The following is a 17,579-nucleotide window of genomic DNA, read 5'->3' as shown; positions in this document are numbered from 1 at the left end:
TCCATTTTGATTTCTTGAGTAAGCAGAGGTGACATCATTCTTTGTGCAAGGTGCTAAACCTATGTTTCCTGTATCACTTTTGCAGCACCTGTACAGACAGGAGTGGGACAATGTAAAGACCAATATCCATGTCATGCCTGACACACCTGAAATCATTCTTGCCAAAGCCAATGCTATCGCAATAAGTGAGGTGAGTACAGAGTCAGGTTTTTCTGCATTTGTGATTAAGTCAATCATAAATATTTAGTTCCTAAAGTAATATAAGGCATTTCTTTTGCAATATATGATATGAACATGCTTTTCTTTTTCCCTCACCACATGTAAACTATATTGAGTGTTTCATTTTCCTTTCAGAAAAAATACAAGATGGCAATGGAGGAGTCAAAGAAGAAGGGACATGATCTGAGAGCTGATGCTATTGCAATTAAAGCTGCTAAAGCTTCAAGAGACATTGCAAGTGATGTGAGTGCATTTATCCAGTTGTAGAGATGCGCTAATCAGCTGGTCACATTTTACGTTAACAAAGCGTAAAGCACACAACCATGTTCATTTTCATAAATATGCGCAGGTAAACTTGCTAATATTAGGCAGTACTTCTGGTACTGAGGTTCCAAAGGTCAGGGACAACAACTCTTAAATGTGCCCCAGAAAAACATAGGAAGGATGCATTTAGATGCCAAGGATAAATACTTTGTTTTTAGTAAAATTTTTTCATTGCAAATATTGTTTTTTTTAATTGTATCGTGTGTCTTACTCTGAGTTTCATTATTGAAGCACTCAAACTATAGACAGTACAACAGTAGAGAGGAAACCTCTGTGGGATACTGGGGAGCAGATTCCATTGTGTCATTAAACTACGCATATGTATCTTTGCAGTACAAGTACAAACAGGCCTATGAGAAGGCGAGAGGTCACCACGTCGGGTTCCGCAGTCTGCAGGATGATCCCAAGCTGGTCCACTACATGAACGTGGCCAAGATGCAGAGTGAGAGAGAGTACAAGAAGGACTATGAGAAGGCCAAGACCAAGTATCACACTCCTGCTGATATGTTCAGTGTGATGGCTGCGAAACAGGCCATGACAGCTATTTCCAACACTGCTTATAGGCAGCACTTCCATCACTACTCCCTCCTCCCTGATGCCGTGAATGTGGAACTGGCGAGGAACATGAGCTTTATTCAGAGCGATGTAGGTTTAGTTCCTGTATTCTCAACTCCTGTTGTGCCACAGCCTGAGAAAAATATGGTTTTAATCCTGATTTCTTTGTAGATGTGATTTTTATGTGTGCATATAAGTTTGGAAGAACAATTATAATTGCCTTTGCCAGGAAGGTATTTGTGACACCTAAATAAGAGCGCATTCTTGGGAACCAATTAAGCAATTAACACTGAAAATAATGTCCCGAATGACTTTAAAATTCTGGAAGAGCATAAGGGAGTTCAATTGGGTTTCAGTGCATGACAGCAAACCTAGTCAAGAATGTAAAAAATCCTAGAGACCTTAACTTGTTTTCTTTCTTTGTTTAGAATGTCTACAAAAGTGATTATAATACCTGGTTTAAAGGAGTGGGGTGGGTACCAATTGGCTCTCTAGACGTGGAGAAAGCAAAGAATGCCTCACTCATCAGAAGCGAGAAAAGATACCGTCAGCACCCGAGTACCATTGAGTTCACCAGTGTCACTGACTCTGTAGACATGGTTCTGGCGAAGACAAATGCTATAAACTTGAACAAGGTAAGAGATCAAATATTTTGATCATCCAAGAATAAATAATATATAATTTGTTGCTTATGTTGCTGTACAGCTTAATAGCCTATCCTAAGGTTTATTTATTCTTTAGTTAATTTGATAGAGCATACAGAATTTTATTAACACTTCATGTCATAGGCAACGTTATGTGCTGAAATTCATTCTTGTAGAATACATTTTGCATATCTGTGTTTTTTATGTTTATTTGCACACTTCATCCATTGCTTTCTTCCTTTAAGCGTCTCTACACTGCGGCCTGGGAGGCAGAGAAGGGACAAGTGCATGTCATGCCTGACACGCCTGAAATCGTGCAGGCCCTGCAAAATAAAGTCAACTGCAGTGAGGTATGTATGTTCTCACCTCGTACGTCATGCTAGTCACGGCACACCTTTCTTCACATGTGCTCCTGATGTGTACTCAAATGCGGTTGAAACACATGTATACAGCATCGTATAATCAATTTGATGTTGGATTTTGACCATAATGGATGTTATTGCTTGCTGACAGACAGGTGGTGATATAAACGGATGTGTTATGGAAATGAATGTTAATAAACTCTTGTCAGTTCCGAGTGCCGGGATACGCAACCATCTAAACAGACTTATTATTTTTTCTTTTATGTATAAAATGTCAGCAACCATGGACAACTATTTCCGCCTGAAAGGGCTCATCAGCGGGGCATAGCTAACTACTTAATTGGACATACTATATATATCTTACAGAAAACCATGTTCTAAAAACTTATAGTCTCAAAAGGTGTTCCTTGTAAGACAGATGGCAGTTTTTTTCAGACACATACTGTACTTAATGCTGTCCATGTTATTTTTTCTTCATAAATGTTAGAAAATGTACAAACAAGCCTGGCATGAATCGAAGAAGAAGGGATATACACTCCAGCCTGATGCTATTTCCATCAAATCAGCCAAGGCCTGCAGGGACATTGCTAGTGATGTAAGCAATTTTCCTTCATGCATTCATCCATTCGCAGAAACTGTTCTGTTTGAAAGTCTTAAGAGTACCACTGTTCTCTTAAAAAGGGGGAAAGGGAGAAAAGATCATACACTTTAGTAGTCTTTTATAAAGTTACCTTTGTTAGCATTGGCCAGGTCCTATTGATCAGTGACATTTAACTCTCTGCTTCTTCTTAGAGTGCTCTAATTTACAATATACAGATATAAAACAAAATGATCTACTGTATACTGTATAATACAAGTAATACTGCACATCAACCATGAAGTGCACAGAAGCAGAGAACAGTGAAAGTGATATTGATGCCATTGTACCTGTACTTTCAACTATAATTTTGAATTCTATTTTGAAATCACCTCTACCTTAATTCACCACTAATAATTGGATAAATAGAATATATGGAGCCTCTGAGTCACTACAATATTTGATTATGCTCATGGTGCTATTTACTTTCACACTTTTTAAGGCTTAATCGATCATTATAAATGAAACTGTATACTGTATGTTCTTTTTGTATTATGAAACCTGGCACTGGTGAAGAATGTCCTTTGTTCTGTTGCAGTACAAGTACAAGCAAGGCTTCCGCAAGCAGACCGGACACCACATCGGCGCCCGCAGCATCAAAGACGACCCCTTGCTCATGCTGGCCCTGAACGCAGCCAAGATCGCCAGTGACGCAGAGTACAAGAAGGACTTCCAGAAATCCAAGACCAAGTACAACCTGCCAGTGGACATGCTGGGCTTTGTCCTGGCCAAGAAAAACCAGATCCAAGTCAGCGACATTGACTACAGACGTTACCTGCACCAGTGGACTTGCCTGCCCGACCAGAATGATGTCGTCCACGCCAGGCAGGTCTATGACCTTCAGAGTGATGTAAGTTAGAATTCCTACTTTGTGTGTCTTTGTTCATAGAAAAGAACATGTCAAATAATTGTGCAGCTTTCAAATGCCATCCTTCTTAAGCAAAAGCATATGACTAATCAGTAAGATGTACAGAAATATAGCTGAAACACAGTGAGCGAAAATTTGTGATGTGTATTAATTGGTCTCTTAAGTCCAATTGGTCAGTACAGATTTAACAGTTGATTTCTTTGTGCCTAGGCTGCATACAAGAGAGTCTCACTGTGCCTCAAGGGTAATGATTGGACTCTCATTGGGTCTCTGGATGATGATAAAACTGGATACAATAAAACTGATCTTTTCTGTTTTCCACAGACTATGTACAAGTCTGACCTGCAGTGGCTCAGAGGGATCGGTTGGGTCCCCATTGGCTCTCTGGATGTTGAGAAAGCCAAGAAGGCCTCAGAGATCCTGAGTGAGAGGAAGTACCGCCAGCATCCCTGTACACTGGAATTCACAAGCAAAATGGACGCAATGCCAATGGTCCTGGCCAAGGCCAACGCACAGACAATCAACAAGGTATGGCTTTTCATTTTCTCTAGATCTACTGATCTGATTAACTAACAAGTCTGCCTGAGCTGATCTAGAAGGAGAAAAGTTTAGTCTCTGCAAAATTATATTTATAATTCTTCTTCTTCACAAAAATAATATTTTTATATGAAAGGAGATTTTAACCCTGATTTTCGCATTTTAACAACTAACCTTTTTTCTAATTTCTTTTGCTTTACAATTTTGAATTAAACCCAACAGGTATAAATTGTATTTGTTTTAAAGATATCAACTTGCATTTAATTGCAATCTTTTTAAAATCTCCCAACAGAAACTTTACAATGAAGCCTGGGAAAAAGACAAGACCAAGGTCCATCTCATGCCAGACACAATGGAAGTGAATCTTGCACGACAGAACAAGATCAACTACAGTGAGGTCAGTTTAGTTTTGCTTAAGTACAGCTATTGCTTTCTTTAAAATGAATCTTTTACAGCCTATTCTATTATACATTTTGTTATATGTTTAATTCTGAACACAATTCCTTCAAATTCATATATAGCTTACATGTTACCTCTGTATTAAATTGCTGATGTTTTTTTTTTCAGAAACTGTACAGGCTTGCCAACGAGGAGGCTAAGAAGAAGGGCTACGATCTGCGTGCAGATGCCATCTCCATCAAGGCTGCCAGAGCCTCCAGGGACATCGCCAGTGATGTGAGTTTTCTCATGCCTTCATGAAAAAGATACAGTATAAATAGAATACATGCAAAATAATTTCAACTGCTGAATGCATCCCACTGATCTGTTGCAGTACAAGTACAAGGAAGGCTTCCGCAAGCAGACCGGACACCACATCGGTGCCCGCAGCATCAAGGACGACCCCTTGCTCATGCTGGCCCTGAACGCAGCCAAGATCGCCAGTGACGCAGAGTACAAGAAGGACTTCCAGAAATCCAAGACCAAGTACAACCTGCCAGTGGACATGCTGGGCTTTGTCCTGGCCAAGAAAAACCAGATCCAAGTCAGCGACATTGACTACAGACATTACCTGCACCAGTGGACTTGCCTGCCCGACCAGAATGATGTCGTCCACGCCAGGCAGGTCTATGACCTTCAGAGTGATGTAAGTTAGAATTCCTACTAACTTACTGTGTGTCTTTGTTCATATAAATTAACAGGTTAAACTAAATATTTTTATGACACTGTAACTCTAACATTGAGTCAATTTCCATTCATCATCACTACCACAAATGAGATTTACTCTTACTATTTTTGTTATACTAAACTAATTATGCAACTTTCAAATGCCATCCTTCTTAAATAAAATCATATGCCTAATCAGTAAGACTTAAAGACACATCGCTGAAATACAATGAGAGGAAGTTTGTGTGATGTGTGTAAATAGGTGTCTTAAGACCAATGTTAGATACAGTTTTAACAATTGATTTATTTGTGCCTAGGCTGCATACAAGAGTGTCTCACTGTGCCTCAAGGGTAATGATTGGACTCTCACTGGGTCTCTGGATGATGGTAAAACTGGATACAATAAAACTGTTCTTTTCTGTTTTCCACAGACTATGTACAAGTCTGACCTGCAGTGGCTCAGAGGGATCGGTTGGGTCCCCATTGGCTCTCTGGATGTTGAGAAAGCCAAGAAGGCCTCAGAGATCCTGAGTGAGAGGAAGTACCGCCAGCATCCCTGTACACTGGAATTCACAAGCAAAATGGACGCAATGCCAATGGTCCTGGCCAAGGCCAACGCACAGACAATCAACAAGGTAAGGCTTTTCATTTTCTCTAGATCTACTGATCTGATTAACTAACAAGTCTATATCTCTCCTGAGGTCATCTAGAATGAGTTTGTATGTCTCTGCACTGTCTCAGGTGTACAATTCTTCTTCAATGCACAGACTATTCATTAGGTATGAGCCGATATACAGTATCTGATATTTTTGTGTCACTTTAATGATTTTTTTATTAATACTCTTAATAAGGTATAATAGTCTTTTTTGTATTTTTTCTCCATTTGTCATAGCATTCCTCTCAGTAACAGTTCCAGCTGTTTTCAATTAATATACATGGAGCAAGTCCATGTTTTATATGCAGCTTTCCTTCAACAATCATGGTGGTTATGTTCCTGAAAAGCTGTATGCTTGGCAAAACTGCGGTTGGTGAATACTTGAGTATATGGCAAATAGGGGGTTATACTCCCACAATCATGGTACTCCCTTCTACAAGGAACGTAACTTGCAGATTTCTTCCTTAGAAATATACAGAACCTATGATAATGTGAATTATACTTCAAACTATTAAAGTGATAAAAGTGATGTTGTAATTAGATCATTATAGAACAAATGATAAAACCCAGCAAAAGAACTGGCTATTCTTAGGAGGTAACTGACGTCACGTGCTCTCTAAGTGAAATATACACAAGAGGACACCCAGCTGGGTGGAGAGATGCTGTGTGCAAGACGGGCAAGATGGTGAAGAGGTTTTTCTCCCTTTAAAAGCTTCCACAGGCTGAACTGTGTACGAACAAGGGTTTTTCTGTGGTTGGGAAGATTGGTACTCATGTCACGGACGTCCAAAGGGACTAACCGTGGGGAGCAGGAGAGCGGAAAAAGACCCATATGCGTAGCGGCGAGACGGGAAAAAGGCCCGGGCTCATTAGTGCAAAGAGTTCAGGAATGCCGTATAGAAACCTGTGCCCTCAGGTAGCGGATGTGGGGCGCCCTGGTGCTAGGCGGGTCTCAGGACATCCGAACGTCAATGCTGAGCCGGGACAGAGTGCAAGACCCGGAAATATATAGCCCAAGGGAAAGAGAGGGACAGGAAGGACAGCAGACCAGAAACTAGGGACAGGACAGAGAAGGAGCGCCCTCTGGCTGCAGAGGGCGTGACACTCAATATGGAAACTGTGTATGAGCCAATACCATAGCTGACAAGCCTACAGTTTTGGAGTGAAGGCTATCAATACAAATGCAAAGTATTTAAGTGTTAAATATTTTAATTGAGGTTTATGAATTCATTCAAACAAATTCAGAAGCTTCAAAAGTGATATTTCAAATAATGGCCACTCTGTGGACAAAAAAGAAATCCTTCCACTTTCTTGCTGTTTTTCAGGTGTTTTAGTGTATCACGAGTTGTATTTTCAAATGCTTTACAAAATGGGGCCTTCCATGCCAAAGCACTTTCAAGAACATATTTACAATCTCTAGCATCATAACTGCAAAATGTTGGTAAAACAGTAATCATGAGTTCTGTCTCTGTTTCTGGTGTTAGAGTGAGAAATTACCAGGACAAAATCTGGGAAAGACATTTACGTAGACACAGCAAAAACAGTAGAATTGGGACTTTGTATTTTAATGGCATCTTTGTGCATTGGTGCATTTATAAATCAACTAACAAATGTGCCCCCAGAACACAATTTTATCCAAAAGAATCATGAAATTTCAAACACAAGTGGAAACCAATAGGTAATGTTTTAGATTTTTTCTTTCAAGAGGCTTTCAATAACTACCTCAAGTGTCACTTTCTTTAAAAGAGAGGGTTTTGTTAGTTCATGGCCTGAGACAACCAGACAATGTGATTTTTGTTTCCTAAAAAAATGAGCTTTTGTGTAGATACCAGCCACCAGCTGCTGATGAAAGTGCCATGGTTTCATTTCAGAGACTCTACACTGAGGCCTGGGAGAAGGATAAGCTCAACGTGCACATCATGCCAGACACCCCAGAAGTAACTCTGGCTCGGCAGAACAAGATAAACTACAGTGAGGTGAGTTGTGCTGCTCTCCTTTCCGTAATAATTTCTTATTCACAATTTAATATTCTATGCTATATTTTTGTTTAAACAACACGTGGACTAATATCTGGGCCTTTCTCAGAAACTGTACAGGCTTGCCAACGAGGAGGATAAGAAGAAGGGCTACGATCTGCGTGCCGACGCTGTCTCCATCAAGGCTGCCAGAGCCTCCAGGGACATCGCCAGCGATGTGAGTTCGTTTACCTCAAAGATTTGCGTTTCTACAGAGAACTATATGTTAATCTGGCTTGTAAATCTGTTAATGAAGTCTTTGGGATAGCAGAAGGTTTAGGTTGTGGTGATCCAGGTCTGAAAGAAGATGCCAGGTAATATTAATGTTAATATTGCCGCAAGGTTTAATTATTATGTGCATGGAACAGAAAGATTCAAGAGCATCCATTAATTGCTAGTACTATTCACGCCTCCAAAGAGTTGCAGAAATGCACAATATTAAAGGTTTTTGAGAACTGTCATATAATATATCCAGTATATATGTTTTTCTATAACAGTACAAGTACAAGGAAGGCTTCCGCAAGCAGACCGGACACCACATCGGTGCCCGCAGCATCAAAGATGACCCCTTGCTCATGCTGGCCCTAAATGCAGCCAAGATCGCCAGTGACGCCGAGTACAAGAAGGACTTTGAGAAATCCAAGACCAAGTACAACCTGCCAGTGGACATGCTGGGCTTTGTCCTGGCCAAGAAAAACCAGATCCAGGTCAGCGACATTGACTACAGACGTTACCTGCACCAGTGGACTTGCCTGCCCGACCAGAATGATGTCGTCCACGCCAGGCAGGTCTATGACCTTCAGAGTGATGTAAGTTAGAATTCCTACTTTGTGTGTCTTTGTTCATAGAAAAGAACATGTCAAATAAATGTGCAACTTTCAATTACCATCCTTCTTAAGCAAAATCATATGACTAATCAGTAAGATGTACAGAAATATAGCTGAAACACAGTGAGCGAAAATTTGTGATGTGTATTAATTGGTCTCTTAAGTCCAATTGGTCAGTACAGATTTAACAGTTGATTTCTTTGTGCCTAGGCTGCATACAAGAGTGTCTCACTGTGCCTCAAGGGTAATGATTAGACTCTAACTGGATCTCTGGATGATGATAAAACTGGATACAATAAAACTGTTCTTTTCTGTTTTCCACAGACTATGTACAAGTCTGACCTGCAGTGGCTCAGAGGGATCGGTTGGGTCCCCATTGGCTCTCTGGATGTTGAGAAAGCCAAGAAGGCCTCAGAGATCCTGAGTGAGAGGAAGTACCGCCAGCATCCCTGTACACTGGAATTCACAAGCAAAATGGACGCAATGCCAATGGTCCTGGCCAAGGCCAACGCACAGACAATCAACAAGGTAAGGCTTTTCATTTTCTCTAGATCTACTGATCTGATTAACTAACAAGTCTGCCTGAGCTGATCTAGAAGGAGAAAAGTTTAGTCTCTGCAAAATTATATTTATAATTCTTCTTCTTCACAAAAATAATATTTTTATATGAAAGGAGATTTTAACCCTGATTTTCGCATTTTAACAACTAACCTTTTTTCTAATTTCTTTTGCTTTATAATTTTGAAATAAACCCAACAGGTATAAATTGTATTTGTTTTAAAGATATCCACTTGCTTTTAATTGCAATCTTTCTAAATTCACCTAACAGAGACTTTACATTGAAGCCTGGGAAAAAGACAAGACCAAGGTCCATCTCATGCCAGACACAATGGAAGTGAATCTTGCACGACAGAACAAGATCAACTACAGTGAGGTCAGTTTAGTTTTGCTTAAGTACAGCTATTGCTTTCTTTAAAATTAGTCTTTTACAGCCTTTGATATTATACATTTCTTTTAGTATGCTTATTTGTGAACACAATCTCTTCATATATGTTAACTGTATTAAAATGTTGTTTTTTTCAGAAACTGTACAGGCTTGCCAACGAGGAGGCTAAGAAGAAGGGCTACGATCTGCGTGCCGATGCCATCTCCATCAAGGCTGCCAGAGCCTCCAGGGACATCGCCAGTGATGTGAGTGATTTCTGTTTTGTGCATTTTAAACTCTTTTCACTATTAGTCCATGGGTAGCAAAGGAAATAATTCTTTGCAAATTTGTTATCACTTTTCAGTACAAGTACAAGGAAGGCTTCCGCAAGCAGACCGGACACCACATCGGTGCCCGCAGCATCAAGGACGACCCCTTGCTCATGCTGGCCCTGAATGCAGCCAAGATCGCCAGTGACGCAGAGTACAAGAAGGACTTTGAGAAGTCCAAGACGAGTTACAACCTGCCAGTGGACATGCTGGGCTTTGTCCTGGCTAAGAAAAACCAGATCCAGGTCAGCGACATTGACTACAGACATTACCTGCACCAGTGGACTTGCCTGCCCGACCAGAATGATGTCATCCAGGCCAAGAAAGCCTATGAGCTCCAGAGTGACGTAAGTTATGTCAATGGTGTGTTCTTGGTTACAACCCTTCTCCTCCTACAGTATATCCTTAGAGCAAGACATTTCTTTGTTGATTCCTGCAGCCATTACTGGATTCAGACCATAATTCAGAAAGGCACCAGGGCCACCTGTGACATGGCACAGTAATGTGCTACTGTGTTCATTTGGACCAGGGATAAAAATCTCAGAGTGGCAGTTTAAAGTAGCCAATCAGAGTTATTCTACTCGTCTTTGCAGGTTTTCTTTAATTCATATATAATGAAGATGACGATAGTGGCATGGAAGTTACCATTACTGCCTCTTCTTGGCTTTCAGTCTGTGTGCTGTCTGCATATTCTCCCTGTGTTTGCATGGATTCCTCTGGTGTCCAAAGACATACTAGGTTTGAGTGGCTGTTCTATATTGTCCCTTTCCCGTTGAATCTGCAATTGACAGACATCCTGCTTTGAGGAGAGCAAACAAGCATTCATGCACTCTTGGCCATACCTTGTGCTGTTTCCCTTTGAGACAGGGCCTGCTTTTGTGAGGTCCTCAGGAGGAGGTGGACCTTATCGATCATGGGTGGACGAAACTGTTATTAATATCATTAAAAATATGTCTGTATTTACATGCATCTGTGTTTTCTTATTTATATTTATCCGTAATCTCCATTCACATTTAAGAATCTGAATTGGGTGTTTTTTCATTAAAATTAAAATCTTAGCCCACGTATTTCCATAAACTGCGTTATCGAAAAACCACAGGCAATTTTTTTCCCTGTATCCACCTCCAGGCTGTTTACAAGGCTGACATGGAATGGATGAGGGGTGTGGGATGGGTCCCCATTGGCTCTCTGGATGTTGAGAAAGCCAAGAAAGCTGCCGAGATCCTGAGTGAGAGGAAGTACCGCCAGCATCCCAGCACAGTGAACTTCACCAGTGTGACTGACTCCATGGACGTTGTCCTGGCCAAGACCAACGCACTGAACCTGAACAAGGTGGTCTTTCTGTTCTCCGCTGGGTCAGCATGCACCCTTACTGCACTGCTAGAAACTAAAGGAAGCAAAAGCCATGTGGATGCCTGAAGAACCCAGACGAGGTCCAGAATAGAAATGATTGGAGATGTGACGTGCTTGATGGTTCCAGTTAAAATCCTTATTTAATAATCCTTCATTTTGATCCAGTTAAAATAGTAGTAGTGCTAGCAGTTACTATCTAAACTTTGTAGTCAAATGTTTGAGATTGTGCCTGATACCTCACATCTCAACTAACACAATATATATAGAGATTTTTTGCTTGTGTACAAACTGTATATTAAGAGATTACTATGTAAATTGCATTCATTTCAGTTGCATTTGCTAGTGTTTTGGTTCCAACCACAGGTGCGGACAAACTTGTGGTGCTTCCCAACACCATAGTGCTGTACAATACTCTAAAAGCACGTTTCAGTTAATCAGTAAAATTTAAAATGGACCACTGTCGGATATATGACACGCTGCATATCTGGTGGTGGTTTTGAGCAACAAGATTGTGGTGCACATGTCCCTATTAATCCTGATGTGAATCGTTCCTTATTGCCTCTTTTTGATTTTTCTCATCGCAGCGCCTGTATACTGAGGCTTGGGAGAAGGACAAGACCCAGATTCATGTCATGCCCGACACCCCAGAAATCATACTTGCTCAGCAGAACAAGATCAACACGAGTGCGGTGAGCAAAATTTCTCCTGCTCCTCCCTTTTCATTCATGGCCCTGTGTTTTTTAATATAACATTTTAAAAATAAGGGCTCCAAAGATTCATCTTGCAATTTAATGAACTCCCATGTCCGGTTCTCTGCAGTTCAAGAACTCTGAAACAACCTTATTAAAAGCTACAGGTCCTTGCTCACTGTCTGCATGATATAGAAATGACACACAGCTGCAATGCTTCTGACAAGTCACACTTCATACCTGATAAACAATTTCCCATGGACATGAAGCAGGAGATTGAGAATCCTGTTTTTATATCATTTAAATAATTGTACATTATACATGTAAGCCACAACAGATATCTAATGACATTTAAACATTTTTTAGATGCCACAGTATTGCTGTTTTCAGAAACTATACTGTACTCAGTTTATGGTATTACAGTTTTAAACACTTGATTGTAAACACATTTCTTCATGTTAGCTTCGATAACATAGAGAGGTCAGACATTACCTCTGTATTAAAATGCTGATGTTTTTTTTTCAGAAACTGTACAGGCTTGCTAATGAGGAAGCTAAGAAGAAGGGCTACGATCTGCGTGCCGATGCCATCTCCATCAAGGCTGCCAGAGCCTCCAGGGACATCGCCAGTGATGTGAGTGATTTCTGTTTTGTGCATTTTAAACTCTTTTCACTATTAGTCCATGGGTAGCAAAGGAAATAATTCTTTGCAAATTTGTTATCACTTTTCAGTACAAGTACAAGGAAGGCTTCCGCAAGCAGACCGGACACCACATCGGTGCCCGCAGCATCAAGGACGACCCCTTGCTCATGCTGGCCCTGAATGCAGCCAAGATCGCCAGTGACGCAGAGTACAAGAAGGACTTTGAGAAGTCCAAGACGAGTTACAACCTGCCAGTGGACATGCTGGGCTTTGTCCTGGCTAAGAAAAACCAGATCCAGGTCAGCGACATTGACTACAGACATTACCTGCACCAGTGGACTTGCCTGCCCGACCAGAATGATGTCATCCAGGCCAAGAAAGCCTATGAGCTCCAGAGTGACGTAAGTTTATGCTAACGATTGCATATTATGAAAATCATAATGACCTTTTTGAAGAAAAGAGGATTGGCATACGTTGATGAAACAAAACCTGCCCGTGTTTCTTACGTAGCTGGCAAGAATCAGATCTTATTGCAAAATCCCAGATTAAATCTATAATCTGTAAAAGTATTAAGAGAGGCAAACAAAAATGTTTTCCTTGAACATTTCTTAAATATTTTCCTTCGGCTAACACGTGTGCTCTTTTCTTTCCTCAGGCTGTGTACAAGGCAGATATGGAATGGCTGAAAGGTGTTGGGTGGGTCCCTATTGGTTCGCTGGATGTGGTGAAAGCAAAGAAGGCTGGAGAGATTCTGAGTGACCGTCTTTACCGTCAACACCCAGACACCATTAAATTCACCAGTGTTACTGACTCATTGCCCATTGTCCTCGCCAAGAGCAATGCACTGAATATGAATGATGTAAGTGGATAGGTGACCTGTTTTGGGAAGACATACTGACACAATTGAACTTGAAGTTTTCGTGTTGGCGAAATACATCATTCGATGTTTCTTTGCAGCGCCTGTACAAAGAAGCTTGGAATAAGGACAAAACTACCATTCATGTGATGCCAGATACTCCAGAAATTGTTCTAGCGAAGGCCAACTCTGTAACTGTCAGCAAGGTAATGCTCAGCTCTTCTTTTGATTGCTTTTGGGAAGAAATCCACTTTTATATTTCAATGAACATCTGATCTTTATCATGACTCACTGTTGAACTTAAGCTTTCCATTAGATTACAGCTTGTAAAAAGAAACATCTGTACATACAGTATGTATGCTTATACAAAACAAATATATTTATGTTGTACATAGACTTGAACATAAACATGATATAACAAATACAGTATATAATGGACCAAAGAATAATCCATGCACTTTTCTTCATTTCCAGATGTATTGTGAAGGCAGCATGTCTGATTTCATTTTCACACCTGGAGGTGCCCATCACAGTCTGAAACAATACTAACAAGCTTAATGTTGTGTTTGCAGAAAATTTACAAACAGGACTATGAGGATTCTCTCAAGAAGGGCTATGACATGAGAGCAGATGCCATCTCAATTAAAGCTGCCAAAGCTTCCAGAGATATTGCAAGTGATGTAAGTACCTTTTGCATCTGAGCCATGGAAAGCTGCATATGAGAGCTGCACTAGGATTGTGAAGAGCCATCATCCCCAACAGACCTTACTTCATGTTTGTTGTGAACCTTCATGGTAGTTATGAATGACCATAGTAGAGTCAGTATCAATGCTTTGCTGCCTGCAAACATTTACTAATGGATACGTAATTGTGACTTAATTTATCATCCTTGTCAAGTGTCTTTCCATTAGTTTGGAGATCCTTAAGACCTGAAAAAGCATAGGCTGAAGACATTTTGAACTGATATGATGTCATTGTAAACCTTGTTAAAGCTGTACTACCACCATATACTGTAGTACATGTATGCTTATTGTAATAGCTACAGTACATCACAGGTGATTCTTCTCCCTCTGCAAAACTGAAGGCTTTTTGGGAACATTTATATAATAAGAAACAATACTGCTACTGCAGGGTAATACTAAAATACAGTAACTAAAAAGTTTAATAATTAAAAATTTAAAACAAAATATTAAAGTGATAAACCAGCGTTCACTAGTGACAGTTTTTACTTTGCTTCAGTACAAGTACAAGGAAGGCTTCCGCAAGCAGACCGGACACCACATCGGTGCCCGCAGCATCAAGGACGACCCCTTGCTCATGCTGGCCCTGAATGCAGCCAAGATCGCCAGTGACGCCGAGTACAAGAAGGACTTCCAGAAATCCAAGACCAAGTACAACCTGCCAGTGGACATGCTGGGCTTTGTGTTGTCTAAGAAATGCCAGATCCAGGTCAGCGACATTGACTACAGACATTACCTGCACCAGTGGACTTGCCTGCCCGACCAGAATGATGTCATCCAGGCCAAGAAAGCCTATGAGCTCCAGAGCGACGTAAGTCCTGTATTGAAGAACTTATTTTCCATTCTACTAATAGAGCTCAGGTGTGATTTTACCTGTAATTTTCAGATCTTCTGACATGCTGGGTTGTTATAGGCTAACTTTAACTAAAAAGTCTGATATAAATTCTAAAGCTCAAAAATATACAGAAGAAGATAGAGGCAGAGTGACGTAATTTCAAACTGAAGTGTTGAAGATATGAAGAGCACTTGTATTGTACAGCATAATAACACTGAACATTAATGTATCATACTGTTTTATTTATTATTCCTATTGAAGGAAATATCCTTCATTGTTCTTTGAAGCAAAATAAATAATTATTTAATACAGAACTCTGTTCATTCAGCCTGACGCACACTATTTCTTCCATGTAAAAGGCTTGAGTGAAATATGATTTTAATACATGCAGTATAATTGCTAAAATGAATTATGAGCTTTTACAGTTCATTAAAGACTCTTCATCTTAAAATTTGTTTAAAAGAAGATTTTGAAAAATATAGAGTAAAGGAGTTAACAATATATCACAGAGGGTTCATGTTACTAAAAAGCTTTAAGATGTCTCAAAATGTTCTTATCCAGAATGCAAGTAAGCACCATTGGATGAGTATTATAAGTAGTCAAGATGGATTTATTAAATTCATTTTGTACTTTAATTGCATCTCTAAAAACTTCATCCCTGACTGAAAAAGTTTTTTAGTAAAAGCAGAAAATCAAAACCATCCCCTTCATAGGAAATGTGTTACCTCCATTCATATTCTTCATGGAATAGAAAGGCCTACACTGGCTTAATCAGTTCCATTTACAGTACAAGTAAGCAATACGATCAAGAGAGCTGCCCAAGGACAGTGAGGCCATCAAAACTCTGTATAAAAGAAATGAGAATTGGAACCAAAAGAATGTGTTGTGTTTTCAGTGCCTGTCAGTATATACTGTACATGAAATATGTGTATATATGTGTGTGTCCTTTTTCTGTGTCTGTTATCCAGGCTGTTTACAAGGCTGACATGGAATGGATGAAGGGTGTGGGATGGGTCCCCATTGGCTCTCTGGATGTTGAGAAAGCCAAGAAAGCTGCCGAGATCCTGAGTGAGAGGAAGTACCGCCAGCATCCCAGCAACTTTAAGTTCACAAGCAAAATGGACGCAATGCCAATCGTTCTGGCTCAGGCTAATGCCAAAAACATGGACCAGGTATGCAACTGTGTTAACCATTAAAGCACAATCTGCTAGAAATTAAACAAACAAATAAATAAAATATATTTTTTAGCTCTCTTAATGGAAAGGAAAGTTTGATCGACGTGAACCTTGTAGATTTTGAAACAATAAATTAAGTTTGTAAATACATGCTGGGTACAATTAAATACAGACTGCAAGTTGCAGAAATGATATCATTGCTATTTATATCATGCATTTCATTTCAAACCAAAGGGATTCTTCAGCTGTAGAATGGAACTGGTTGAAACTCTTAAGTCACACCTGGAAGAGTAAATCATCTAAACATCTGACTTCACCTGATCATCTGAAGTGCAGAAAAATACTAAAAACTGACTGTAACAAAGTTTTCCTTTGTGATCATCCTCAAAACCTCTACATGTTTTAGATATTATGTTTGTAATTTTACTTTTTTCAGGGCTGTGATCTTTGAGTAAAACATCAGAATTGGGAAGTTTTGATTTCTGTAGGACTTTAAAATGGCACGATTGAAAAGCGGATTTGTTTTCTTTATGTTATGTTGTGTTGCATTCTCTCTTTCAGCGTCTGTACACTGAGGCATGGGATAGAGACAAGGTCCAGATTCATGTCATGCCTGATACTCCTGAAATTATCCTTGCACAACAGAACAAAATCAACACAAGTCAGGTGGGTGAACTGAATGTTTTAGGATTCAAGAAGTAAATACAGTAAGACAATATTGCAAGTAGGGGTTTCATTTAAAATTTAAGAATATGTATTAACATGTCTAAGTTTAACGTGCTTTGATCACGCACTCATGTTGCGCATCTCTTCGGAGATCATGTTTAAACAATGAATAGTTTGTCTAGTGTATCTGGATGCATAGACACATTGTAGCAATTATAAGTAGTGAATGCTACAATGGTGTCCCACCTTGAACACCAATAACATTCAAATCTCAAAGAGACCTTCTTTTTGGCCTTATGGGCATCGCACTTACTTGGAATGTACTGTTTGGACACTGTATTGTCAGGATATTCTATTCCCTTGATTGTTGACCTTGATTAATGGCATTTTTCATTCATAATGATCAATCTTCGGCTTCATCTTCATTTATAAAATCAAATGTTCCTTTCTCAGAAACTGTACAAACTTGCCAACGAGGAGGCTAAGAAGAAGGGCTACGATCTGCGTGCCGACGCCGTCTCCATCAAGGCTGCCAGAGCCTCCAGGGACATCGCCAGCGATGTGAGTTTTCTTGTGCCTTTATGAAAGAGAGATTTTTTAAATAAAAATAAAAGTACTTCGA

At 39.9% G+C, this 17,579-nt stretch overlaps 1 protein-coding gene across 16 annotated transcripts in view; it reads left to right on the top strand.

Annotated features, from left to right (window-relative positions):
- neb (nebulin) overlaps window positions 1-17,579 on the top strand; it is a 90,008-nt gene that overhangs the window by 28,967 nt on the left and 43,462 nt on the right. For all 16 annotated transcript variants that reach the window (XM_088931419.1, XM_088931432.1, XM_088931420.1 and 13 more), the window contains 30 exons: window positions 86-190; window positions 355-462; window positions 877-1,188; window positions 1,527-1,733; window positions 1,988-2,092; window positions 2,592-2,699; window positions 3,280-3,591; window positions 3,934-4,137; window positions 4,439-4,543; window positions 4,714-4,821; window positions 4,919-5,230; window positions 5,682-5,885; window positions 7,777-7,881; window positions 7,991-8,098; window positions 8,418-8,729; window positions 9,072-9,275; window positions 9,577-9,681; window positions 9,831-9,938; window positions 10,037-10,348; window positions 11,130-11,333; window positions 11,939-12,043; window positions 12,569-12,676; window positions 12,775-13,086; window positions 13,341-13,544; window positions 13,643-13,747; window positions 14,114-14,221; window positions 14,781-15,092; window positions 16,085-16,288; window positions 16,853-16,957; window positions 17,411-17,518. In XM_088931419.1, the coding sequence (XP_088787545.1) occupies window positions 86-190; window positions 355-462; window positions 877-1,188; window positions 1,527-1,733; window positions 1,988-2,092; window positions 2,592-2,699; window positions 3,280-3,591; window positions 3,934-4,137; window positions 4,439-4,543; window positions 4,714-4,821; window positions 4,919-5,230; window positions 5,682-5,885; window positions 7,777-7,881; window positions 7,991-8,098; window positions 8,418-8,729; window positions 9,072-9,275; window positions 9,577-9,681; window positions 9,831-9,938; window positions 10,037-10,348; window positions 11,130-11,333; window positions 11,939-12,043; window positions 12,569-12,676; window positions 12,775-13,086; window positions 13,341-13,544; window positions 13,643-13,747; window positions 14,114-14,221; window positions 14,781-15,092; window positions 16,085-16,288; window positions 16,853-16,957; window positions 17,411-17,518 (5,319 nt within the window). The remainder of the gene's footprint in view (window positions 1-85; window positions 191-354; window positions 463-876; window positions 1,189-1,526; window positions 1,734-1,987; window positions 2,093-2,591; window positions 2,700-3,279; window positions 3,592-3,933; window positions 4,138-4,438; window positions 4,544-4,713; window positions 4,822-4,918; window positions 5,231-5,681; window positions 5,886-7,776; window positions 7,882-7,990; window positions 8,099-8,417; window positions 8,730-9,071; window positions 9,276-9,576; window positions 9,682-9,830; window positions 9,939-10,036; window positions 10,349-11,129; window positions 11,334-11,938; window positions 12,044-12,568; window positions 12,677-12,774; window positions 13,087-13,340; window positions 13,545-13,642; window positions 13,748-14,113; window positions 14,222-14,780; window positions 15,093-16,084; window positions 16,289-16,852; window positions 16,958-17,410; window positions 17,519-17,579) is intronic.

The sequence above is a fragment of the Atractosteus spatula genome, chromosome 13 (assembly GCF_055471065.1).
Source record: "Atractosteus spatula isolate fAtrSpa1 chromosome 13, fAtrSpa1.hap1, whole genome shotgun sequence".
NCBI lineage: Eukaryota > Metazoa > Chordata > Actinopteri > Semionotiformes > Lepisosteidae > Atractosteus > Atractosteus spatula.
Note: the sequence above shows the minus strand (reverse complement) of the source record. Positions and strands in the feature narration are given on the sequence as shown.